A 12055-nucleotide genomic window follows, 5' to 3' on the forward strand; every position below is an offset into this window, starting at 1 on the left:
AAAAAAAAAAAAAAAGCAAAAAAAAGAAATCCCAGCACTGGGAGGCTGAGGCAGGAGGATCACCCTGAGTTTGAGGCCAGCCTGAACTACATAAGGAGAACTTGTCTAAAAAAAAAAAAAGAATGACACACTCTGGGTATTTATTCAGACCTGGGCACGTGACACACGGTTTTTTAAAAAGTAGTGAGTGAGCCTATCATGTCAAGGAAGCAATTGATAGTATTTGTTGGCAATACTAAAGTCTGGAATTTTGAAAATCTCCTAACTTCCACTGTTAGTCTGATAGCTTCCCAATCGCTAAGGACTTTCCTGATGAGACTGGTGGTGACATTAACAAATGCAATCTCTTTGCATGTTGTGTAATGAGGTGTGTCAACACCTGGGAAAAGTATAAAATTCGGTAAATTGGTATTTTCCAAATGTCAAGCCTGGGTAAAAGTGCTGCTGACACTGTGAGAGTGGAAGGCTGCCAGCAGGAGCTCTGAAGTAAGAACTTCTGCAACTCTCTGGCGAAGAGCCGTGAGAACCCTAGCAAACACTGTCAAAGATCAACTTGCTTCACTTTCAAGCTTCTCTGGAAGTTAACTAAGGCTTGCAGCAATCTGAGGGGTTTTGTTTTGTTTTTATGTGGTACTAAGGGTTGAACCTAGGGCCTTCGTACTGAGCTACATCCTTGCCCCTTTTAAAATTTGTTTTGAGGCAGGGTCTAAATTCCTCAGACTGGGCTTGAATTTGTAATCCTCCTGCCTCAGCATCCCAGACAGCTGAGATGATAGGCTTGCGCCACTACGCCGGCCTGGAGAAGTGTTTATTCCCCACACCCAGCTTTTGGAGTGTTTATTCAGTGGCCACTTGTCCATAACGACATGGCATTTAAACCTGTCCTCTTCCTGTCCCCACCCCCCACCCCCCCAGCTTGCGTCCGTGAAAGTCAACAGGTTTTGAGCTCCTTGGCAGTGCGGCCCCCCGGAGCTGTCTGCCTGACCTTTCTGGCGATTTCTTAGTGCCACTGGGGAGGGTGCACAGGGTCCACCTTTATTTTTATCTTGAGAACTTGCTTGGTAACTGGCACCCCTCTTCCCAGAGGCTTTGTGAAAAACCGTCTGAAATAACCCCAGGTCCAAGAAAAAAATCACGAAGAGAATTAGAAAATACTTGGCAACCAGTGAGAATGAACACACGGGCTACCAAGATGTCGGGCTGTGATAAAAGCGGTTGTCAGAGAGAAACAGACAGCTACCAATGTCCACATAAATGGGAAAAGGTCTCAAATTAACAACCTGACTTTACACCGTAAGGAATCAGAAAAAGAGGAACATAGCAAATCTGAAACTAGCAGAAGGAAGTAAGAAAGATTAGAGATAAATAAATAAATTCAAAAGCAGTAAGCCGGTATGGTGGCACATACCTGTAATGCTAGAACTTTGGGAGGCTGAGGCAGAGATGGGGTAAGACTCTGTCTCAAAATAACAAAAATGTAAAACAAACAAAAAAAGGGCTAGGGGTGTAGCTCAGTGCAAAGGCCTGGTTCAACCTTCAGCATCCCGAAACAAAACTAAAGAAGAAAAAAATAAGCAGCAGAGAAAAATTACTAAACTTAAAAATTGGTTTTGTGAAAATGAGATCAATTATGCCTTCTCTTTTCTCCCCACTGACAGCCAGAGAGGGCCTGAGGGCCGGGGTGGTACTGCACGCCTGTGATCCCAGCACTGGGGAAGCTGAGGCAAGAGGATAGCTGCGAGTTCCAGGTCAGCCTGAACTGCATAGTGAAAACCCTGTCTCCAAACGACAAAAAAAATGAAAACAAAACCTGAGCAGGCCTGCTTTGCCTGGTGACCACAGCCTGCAGTCCAGGGGCTGGGATCCAGAGATGTCTACCCTGACCGCAGAGGGCTTTATTTTGTACCAAGCTGAAGGCTTGAATTTGGAACAATTTCGACCAATCGGCATCCTTGGATTTGGACCAACCTCAGCCCACTCGGCCCTCCGCTGTGTCCTGTGTACTCCTGGGTACCAGTCTCTGATGGCTAGTGTGATGCCTGGTGCTGCAGCCCCGGGCCGGCCCAAACAAAGCCTCGCTCAGGTGGTCCTGAAAATCTCCTATGGCAGATTGGGTCGTGTGGGCTCAGAATGTCCTGTAAATCTACATGGGATTTTTATCCAGAGTAGTGTGGGCAGAGCAGATCACTTTAATCGCTGGCCATGGTGGTGCATGCCTGTAATCCTAACATGGTGGGAAGCAGAGGCAGGGTAATGCTAAATTTAAGCCTACCCTGGCCGATTTAGTGACAGCCTGTCTCAAAATAAGAAAGAAAAGAGCCGGGGATGTGACTCAGGGTGAAGGCGCTGGGCTCTATCCCTGGTACTGCAAAACAAATAAACAAAACTAGAGGCTCTGAGCCCAGAAACGGGACCGGTGGCAGAAATGGATGGGGATCAGAGGAGACGGGCGCCACGGATCGGCAGCGTGGACCAGTGTGGGACACGGCGCAGACAGCGAGGCTGCAGAGAAGGGAAAAGCTCCGGAGAGAAGCCAAGTGCTTGCTGGGCTGCAACGAACCCAAAGGCGGACTGGGGGCCTAGCGCAGCGCCCTTCGCTGGGGTCCGCAGGCTCTTACCCAGAGCCCCACAGCAGTGGTGCCTGCTTCTCTTTCCATCCAAATTAAGCTATACCGGCTACAAAAAGGAGAGCAAAATCAACAAACCTTGAGTTTGACAGACTGAGAAAGAGAAGCCTCAAATTATTAAAATCAGGAATGAAAATGGGACATCACTACTGAACTTACAAATATTAGACAGTGAAATGGAAGAAAATCTAACAAGACACAAATGACAGAGACTATCTCAAAAGCAATTTTTGTTTCATTGTGTTTTGTTTTGATTTGTTTTGAGATAGGGTTAGCCCAGGCTCGCCTTGGACTCACGGTGATCCTCCTGCCTCAGGCTCCCATGTGCTGAGATTACAAGCCTGTGTCACCATGCCAGGAACAAGAAATTTTAAAAACTAAACAGCTAGACCTATAAGAAATACACAGATCACACTGGTAGTCAAAGACCTCCCCCAGAGAAAAGTCCAGGTCTAGATGGCTTCATTGGTGAATTCTACAAAGCATTAAAGCGGAATCAACAATCCTTCACAAAATCTTCCAAAAACTACAAGAGGAGGGAACACTTCCTAACTCACGTTCTGTGCCACCGGAGCTTCCAGCCAGCAGGGACATGGTACCCTTGCACGCCTAGTGTTCCAGCTTTGCAACACCCAGAACAGAGGAATAATAACACGTTTTATCTTCAAATTCTTGTTCCTTAAATTTTTCTAGATAACATCTATAAATTTCATGCAAAAATTAAAAAATTTGCCATCTTTGACATAAGTGGGTTAAGAGTGTACAAAGATCCTGAAACCAAAAATCTGAAACGTTACTTCAAGTCTTATATAAATCCTATATATTTTCTTCCTATATATAAAATATACAATACTTAAAATTAAAAAGGAAACAATAAAAACTTTAGAAGAAAACCTAGGAGGCAACATATAAGATTGAAGGTTGGGAGAACTTTAATCAGGAAGGAAGCCCAGATGCTCTAAAAGAAAACCTAATAAGTCTTTAAAACTATTTACAAAGATCTGCAGCAAAAAGTATAAAAATAAGACAGGTATGGTGGCATATGCCTGTGGCCTCAGCATTTGGGAGGCTGAGGCAGGAGAATTGCTGTGAGTTTGAGGCCAGCCAGGGCTACATAGTAAGTTCAAGGCTAGCCCAAACTACATAGTGAGGACCTGTTTCAAAAAACCCTAAAAGAACAAAAAAGAATACTTGTACCTATTGCTGATAGACAGGAGAAAAGTCCTCTTCATATTCTGTTCATGAAATCTCAATTATGAAGAGATCTTTTAAAAAGCAATCCAGAAGGCTTATTAGAAAGCCACACACTTCAACCTAGCAGCAAAGGCCCATATAAGGAATAGCTCCAGTAAATAAGGACATCTTTATACAGATGCTCACTGCAGCACTGCTGGAAGAAGGGAAAACACAGACAGCTCTATATCTCAGCATTAGGAAGATCAGCTTGCTCTACTGGGTGACTCAGAGGGGTTTTCAAAGAATATCGAGGAGGGGAAAAGGCAGCGTTGTGTGCGTGCAAGGGCGCGTGCGTTTATATCTATGCACTCTCTCACTCTGCAAAACAAATATTGACCAGAACACAGACAGACGTGTCTATACACACGAGCACTCCGTGCGCACCTTGTAAGAAAGGCGGGAGAGCACATGCACCCAGGAAGTGGTCAGCCTGAGTCTGGGGGCTCTGGCGTCCCCAGGAGACCCCTGTCCCGCCCTCCGGCCGCCCTCACACCCATCACCGAGCCCTCTTCCAGGGTCCCGTGTGTGCTTGGAACTTCTGCGGCACTTCCTGTCTCTATCTGCTTCCCGCACCTGTCATTGTGTATTTGTTTTTATTATTTGCTAGACATCTCGTGGCTGTGTATCAGAGGTGATCAAAATATACCGTGAGTGCTTAAATTTTTAAAATATTTATTGCAGTCAAAGACACATGACTATGAACCTCTGTCAAAATCCTCCTCCTCGCTTCGAACATGCTTATCCCATGTTCTTGTACGTGTGGAAGCAGTTCTGGAATCCTCTTTCCTGAGGGTCTTTATGAGGTTTGATCAAAAATGCGGTGAATGCTGCTGCCAATGCCACCCAACAGAAAGGCGGCTTGTAAAAACGTGACAGTGTGTCCTTACCCACCTAGTTCACCGGCTCTGGTACTGCGTGGCCTATGGCTCTTCCCCTAAGTAGAAATGACCATGAAAGGTCAACATTTTGAATCAACTCGGGGCATCGAGGCAGCTGAGAGAGCACAACTGAAGACGCTGGTGAAAGAGGACTCCCAAGCTGCTGCAGAAGGTGGGGAGGGTGATGGGATGAGTGTCCGAAGAGAAGGGGAGCATTCTGAGGCGGGGTTCATGGCAATGTGGCTTTTACTATAATTTTAGAAAATTAACCATTTGCTATATTTTGCTTCACCCCTGGTGTGTCTGAGGGGAAGTCCCCAGGGCCATGGCTAAGGGCCTGCTTTGCTGAGGCAGGGCACCGGGTGGGACTCGCTTCCCCACCTCTTCCCTAGCTTTGTAAATCTAACGAGTGACTGCCGCTCTCCGCATTCTGGTCTGTGAGAGGGAATCGTCACAGCGCCCCCGACAGGCTGCCGTGAGCAGCGCAGGCAGAAGGCGATGCTGGTCCCCAGGATGGTCACTCTGTCACTCCCGCTCTGCTCAAGATCAGACACTCCTGGAGATCCTGTAAACCACAAATATGTGTGCAGATTTGGTCTTCACATCCCTTCCTTGTTATTTCCTAGGACACTGTTATTCCAAAGCCCTTAAATATTTGCTCAATAAATAACCAACGACTCTTGGCTTAGCAAAGTCCGTACAGAAGGAAACTGGGGATCAATGATTGTCACCTATGTGGACCGGGCAAGTCCACAGCCATGGCTGACCTCACCTGGCACTGAAACCTGTTTTATTAAGAAGGGGGAAATATTTGTCCTAAAACCAGTCTTCTGGAAGAGAACAGGAAGGCCTTTCCTCGCCACTTACAGCCACTTGGGAGCCAGACACGTGGGGCCTCGCCTTACCATGGGACAAGGAAACCTGTGCTCCCGGGGCGAGGACACTGGCCCCAGGCTGCTGTGCCCGTCACTTGCTGCCATCCTTGGTGACGCACTGCAGTTGTCAGTGAAAGGACCTAGAACGCACTTGCTCTGGGGAGCTGGGGTGCTGGGGAGCTGGCTGGCAGCCCTTAAAGGGCAGCTGTGGCCACGCACCCCGCACGCGTGTGTATTTCCAGGCTTACCTGATGATGATTTCACTTCCCTAAGGCTGCCTGAGCCAAGAGACCATAAGAAGCAACTCAGAAAGGAATGAAAACCCCTGTCCTCCTGGGTCCCCCTCTCCCTATCTCAACGGTCCCAGCTTTGGCCCTGCACATCAGCCTTCTCAGCCGCATCTGATATGCTGAGGTCTCTCCTATCTTTGTTTGTTTGCTTTTTGAGACATACTTGCTATGTAGCCCAGGCTGGCCTCAAAGTCCCGGCAATCTTCCTGCCTCAGCCTCCCGAGTGCTGAGATTATAGATGTGTGACATCACACCCAAGAGAGAGTAAGCGCTCTCTCATCTTTAACCAAACCCAGTGCCCCCGTAGCCCCATGCCCGCTGGTGTGCTGCGGTCCTTCTTAGAGTCACTTTTGCACTTTAATCCAGCGTGGCCTTTGCCTGGTGAATGCACAGAAACGCACAGTAGCTGACCTTTGGGCCACATCAGCGTCCAGCTCCCGCTTCCCTGGCCTGAGGAATCTGTACCCTGGGTCTTTCCCGCCTGTCACCCCGGCTTCCGTGTCCTCCCGAGGCCACCAGTGTCAACACGCGGGGTGGAGCTGGCCACGCCCCTCTGTGCGCTCAGCCTGTGCCACAGCGGCTCTCGGCCGCGTGTGTATATGCTGGGTTTTTCACTACTGTTCCGGTAGTTTTATGATTTCCTTCATGCCTTCAGGTTATGAGGGCGACACACCAGGACATAGGTTTCCAGCACTATGACTTTTATAGAGAAGTGGGTGTGTGTGCAGGCATAACCCTTTCAGCACATTAGATGAGTCATGATACTTTTAGAAATTAAGAGAAAAAGAGAAGGCGGGATTATGGTGGTCCTGTGGGAAGCCTGAGGACGGCAGGAGTATTTACCCTGGCTCTGGCCACCCCGCAGGGCCGGGTCATCATCTCACCACCAGCCGACTCACAGCAGTGATTTCATGATCTGTTTTGGATCTAAATATTAAGTTAAAAACATTTTGCACTGCTAAGCCAGATGAGGCTGGCTCGAAGCCCCTGACAATAGTTCTGCTGCCTCCTTCAGAGCGGTCTCAGGGCCGGGGGACAGATGCTTCTGAGAAATTTCCCTTCACCTAGGCGCCTGTCCCTCCCTCTTCTGGAGTCTTCCGAAAATCCTAGTTTTCATGACCCATGTTTTCAAATACCAACCTCTTAAAAGAAAAAGCTGTGTGGGGCTGGGGATTTAGCTCAGCGGGCTAGTGAATTTCTAGTGGATTTAGCTCTCGGGCCAAGTGAGTTTCCCTTGCAATGGAGAAACAAAAGAATTAGCAGCAAAAATAAAGCAAAACCCAAAGCGAAATGAAAATCCCAAAGGGTGATGCGGCAGAGGGGAAAAGTGAGGCATACAGAAACTTTTGGCCACAATGGGAAAAAGTTACGAGCCAAATAATGAAATCATTCACTCAAACCGTAACTCAGAATGGCTTTGGCCCAGTGCCGCGTGCCCTCCTGAGGGTGCCTGGCCACTGCCTGCAGGTCGGTTTTAATATGGCCTTGGGCTGACCACGGTTTTCATGGTGTTTGCTCATTTATCTGTTTTTGTGAGACAGGGTCTTGCTATGCAGCGCTGACTGGCCTTGAACTTGCAGTAATCCTCCTGCCTCAGCCTCCCAAGTGATTTTCATATTTTTAAATATCTGAAGAAAGGTTTAATGACACATAAATTGTATGACATTCTAAGTTTTAGTGTCCACAAATAGTGCCATGGGAACACAGGTTCCTCAACAGTTCCCTGTGTTATGGGAGCAGAATGAAGGGCTGAAGCTGAGAACAAATGTCAGGTCAGGCCCGGAGCCTTCCCGGCTCCACCACAGAAAAAGTCTGCTGACCTTGTGCGGAGGCAGATTTTACCACCAGGCTGGGTGGCCTTGAGCCGGAGGGCAAAGGCCAAGTGCCACCGAATTTGTCCCACCCAGCTCCCCGAGAGCTTGCCAGGGCGTCTGCTGGCGCCACCTGTGGCCCAGGGAGGAAACAGCATTGGGCACCTGCTGAAGAAGGCAGGTCCTCCCCGACCGACGCTTCTGGCAGAAAAACTGGCCGCGCTGAGCTACATCCTGACCCCTTGTACATTTTCGTTTTACTTTGAGACGGGGTCTTGCTAAGTTGCTAACTTGCCAGGCTGGGTTTGATCTTTCAATCCTCCTGCCTCAGCTTCCTAGAGTGCTAGCATCACAGGCGTATGCCATCATGCCTGGCATTTTCACCCACTTGTTAAACTGACAGATGATAGTTCAAAGAAAAATATGTCTTCCCTCATCCATGTTTGGAGTGACTGCTCCCCAAACAGAAGGATCTTCTGACAGTCACTTCAGGACTAACTGCTCCCCAAATCGGAGGGCAAGAGGCTGGGGATTTAGCTCAGCGGCAAAGTGCCTGCCTGGCAAGCGCAAGGTCGTGAGTTTGGTTCCCAGTACCGGAAAAAAAAAAAAAACCAAAAAAAAAAAAAAAAAAAAAATCAAAACGGAGGGCAGGACGTGTGTTCCAATGAGGATGGGGCGGGGTAGTGTGTCTGCCCTTTCTACTACCCTTAGGGGAAAACGGTGCAACTCCTGTCACCCACGTCCACCACAGCCCAAGCCGCTACCCTTCACACCACCTCAGAGACACTACACATTCACCTCCGAGCCTTTTTGCTCTGAGCACCAGGGAGGTGGCTTTGTCACAGCTAAGGAAACCCATATCAAAAGAACACAAAGAGCCCAGTGTGGTGATGCGTGCCTGTACTCCCAGGACTCAGAGGCTGAGGCAGGGGGACCTCAAGTTAGAGGCCAGCCTGGGCTACATAGTGAGATTCTACCTTAAATAAATAAATCATGGAAAGCTGGGACTCCGGGGCCCAGAGCATCTCAGTACGACCTGTGTGTCCGGCGTTGGCATGTGCCAGGGGGCCAGGTGGGGGAGACAGGCTGTGCCCCTTCACAGCATGGAACTGGCAACATGTGAGGAGCGGCTGAGCTGTGGCTGAGCCAGAGATCACCCACACATTCGGGGCTGGAGCAAGGCCAACCCGAGAACACGGAGAGCCAGAGGCGAACCACGTGAGCAAGTTGTCAGACTGGAGCAAGGCCGGTCCAGCCCATGTCCGGCCTTGGCGTTCCTCCCTGTAAACTACAGCACAGAGAGCTCTGAGAATGCTCCTTTCAGTGTTCTCAGCAGAACACGAGAGCGTGCACTTTTGGCCCCATCTCCCACTTCTCCCCTTTTTACTGTGGATAAATAAAGACGTAGGTCACACTGGGCTGTCACGGCCTCTCCATCGGAGGTCAGGTCCCACCCGGTCCCAGCTTTTACCATGTGTCTAGTTTTTTCTTAATCCCTCGTTGCCCGCTCTCAGGACCCCACTGGCTGAGCAGGTCTTGGCAACGACACACAACACTCATCTTTCCGTGTCCAAAAATCCTGCAGGAGGGCGATGCGGCACCGCTGCTGTCTGAGGGTGCAGTCGATCAGCAGACTCGGTCACCAGCCCTGCCACCCTGTGTCCTTCCGCTGTCCCTTCTGGCCCGGGCATGTGCTTCCACATGTCAGAACTGAACACGGTGACTCCCGGAGACCCGCGAGGCCCGGGAGGACAGGAGCCTTCACCGCTTCCCTCCTGGAGCCCAGCGCCCACCTCCCAGAAGTCGGGCCGGCTCGCTCGACCATGACAGGTGCTGGACACTGGACGCCGCCACCGAGACCCCAAGTGCCAGCACAAAGCCACTGCCCCGCTGTGCCCGAGCCGCCCACAGAACTGAGGAGGCCACAGAGGAGTAGGACCTCTGCTCTGACCAAGCGCTCACGGCAGCGAGGGACTCAGAATCGCGGGGGACGCGTTTTCTGTGTAGCGTCAGAGCCACTGGCTTACCTCGTCGTCTTCCTCCTCCTCATCGTCAGACTCAAGAACGCTGTCCAGCAGCTCTTCTGCAAAGGAAAGACCAGTAAGTAACTGAGAACCCAGGGCCCTGCAGGGATGCCAAGGCACCACAGTGACACTGAGAGGAGAACGGCCGCCGCCACTCCTGGCCATGCCCTTCTTAACCTTTTAAAATTTTATTCATTTATTTTTTTTGCGACAAGGTCTCCCTATGTATTCCAGGGGGTCTTAAACCTGGAAATTCTCTTGCCTCAGCCTCTGAAGTGCTGGGATTACACTCGTGTGCCTGGCCTCTTAACTATTTCTAATCATGACCCCTGCAACAATTGTTTGATGTCTTCTTTGGCAATTTTTATCAAATCTTTCCATTTTTATCAAGACACCTTTAGCCAAGTGTGGGAAAAACGAAGAGCCAACATGTAAGGTGGGAACTGGGGAGGGAAAGAAAACGTTTACAGCCGGGCATTGCACGGGTGTGACTTCACCTGATCCTCAGGGCAGCTTTTCCATTTTTTATTTTGAGACACGGTCTCATGCGTGACCCAGGTTGGTCTCAAACTTACAACCCTCCTGCCACAGCCCCCTGGGGTGCTGGGATTGCAGACCGCACAGACCCGAGGCCGCTGTCACTCTGCGCTCGCCGGGGTTTTGAGGTTTCCGGTCCACGTCCTGCCCGCACACAACAGCGACTCCATTTCGCCTCTAGGTGGCGCCTTTCAGGATGATGGTGCTCACGCCGGGTTCCCAGGACAATGCAGGGCCCTGCAGGCCCCAGCTTCTCCTCCCTGGGACAACTGTGCTCCGTGCTGTCCCCGAGCGGCGCACCCCCTGAGGTGCCAACCTCGATGGCTGGTGAGGTCTGGTGCTGGGCCCAGCTTCTCCCTGGAGCAGCCGGTCTCTGCTGGTTCCCCGCACCCCGCGCTGGCGCTACGGTTGGGGCCCCTCCAGGGCACAACCCCCCTGGAGGGGCCCCAACCGTTGTTTTGGGCTGCACACTCTGCCTGTCCCTGCCCAGGCCCTGGCCCCTCCGGCCTCAGCAGGGCTGTCCCTCCCCACCTATGGAGCCGGGTTCCTAAATTTTACTTCTAATTTGTACTTGAAAGCAGAAAGCGGTGCCAGGAAATCAATGCTGAGAACGGCACCGGCCCAGATGCAGGAAAATCCGTTCCACGCTGCAAGTTCCGCGGGGTGAGAGCCCCATCCTCCCAACAAAGAGAGGGCCATGCCATCTCGTGGGCCTTAGGCACGAGGCCCTTGGTTCCCGGCAAGGACACAAAGGGACAAAAGGTCCCTGGGACCCCTCTCCCAGGTCCACCTCAACTGGACACTGGTGGCACGCGTCCCATGGTGTGTGTGTGTGTGTGTGTGTGTGTGTGTGTGTGTGTGCCTGGCCGTCTGTCAACTGTGCAGTGACTTCTAAATCTTGTTTCAAAGGAGCAGCTTCCTGGGCAATCATCTCTGGGGCTCCGGCCTCCGTCCCATGGGTTAAGAGTAGTTTAGGGACTTTAGCCAGGGGTGGTGGTGCACGTCTGTAATCTGAGCACTGAGAAGGCTGAGGCAGGAGGATTGCTGTGAGTTTGAGGCCAGCCTGGACTATATGGTGAGTTCAAGGACAGCCTGAACTGCACAATAAGACCTTGTCTCAAAAAACCAAAAGGAAAAAAAAAAAAGGAATGACTTAGGAAATATTCTCAGCCCCTTATGTAAACAGGAACTCAGTGAGCGGGCAGGCGCTTCCAAGCCTTCCAGAACACCCAGGGCTGTGCAGCTGCGGCTCTGCCCGCGACTTCTTGCCAAAGCGGATCCCTTACAAAGGCGGCAGCTGTCTCCTCCCTCGTCACCCTCTGGCACGCTGGCCAGGGACCGCGTTTGTGTGAGAGAACGATGTCTCTCGGGCCAGAGAGCAAATGGGGCCTGCACCCTGCTCTGGGCTGCAGCGGGAGGGAGCCCGGGACGGAAACACCCGAGACAGGGTCTCAGTCTGGAGGTGCAGACGGCAGCATGCAGGGAGACCCCAAGCCAGATGTGGCCTGTGGCGGACAGGCCGGCCTGGAGGAGGACCAGACACAGCAAGCAGACAAGGGGCAGCCTCTGCCAGGACGGAGGCCGGGTCTTGTTCCACTGCATTTGTTTATATGCCAGATGTGGGCGCAGCGCTAGGGCCTAGTTCTGTCTTCTTTGCTCACCTGAGCTTGGGCCGAATCATTCTTGCTCTGTGATCATCACAGGGGAGTCAAATGGAAACGGGGCTGAAAGCAGCAGCGGGTGCACAGCCCTGGCCCTTTGCCCCGGCTGCGCCCCC

General features: G+C 51.1%; 1 protein-coding gene across 14 annotated transcripts in view; it reads right to left on the bottom strand.

The window, feature by feature from the left end:
* The window catches only part of Armc9 (armadillo repeat containing 9), a 92009-nt gene that overhangs the window by 33867 nt on the left and 46087 nt on the right, over positions 1–12055 (bottom strand). For all 14 annotated transcript variants that reach the window (XR_001236179.1, XM_013519884.1, XM_005395397.2 and 11 more), the window contains exon 19: positions 9745–9800. Coding sequence is in view for 13 of the 14 variants with exons in the window: in XM_013519884.1 (XP_013375338.1) it covers positions 9745–9800 (56 nt within the window). In the remaining variant the exon portion in view is untranslated. The remainder of the gene's footprint in view (positions 1–9744; positions 9801–12055) is intronic.

The sequence above is a fragment of the Chinchilla lanigera genome, unplaced genomic scaffold (genome assembly GCF_000276665.1).
Source record: "Chinchilla lanigera isolate Chin_1 unplaced genomic scaffold, ChiLan1.0 scaffold00052, whole genome shotgun sequence".
Taxonomy (NCBI): Eukaryota; Metazoa; Chordata; class Mammalia; order Rodentia; family Chinchillidae; genus Chinchilla; species Chinchilla lanigera.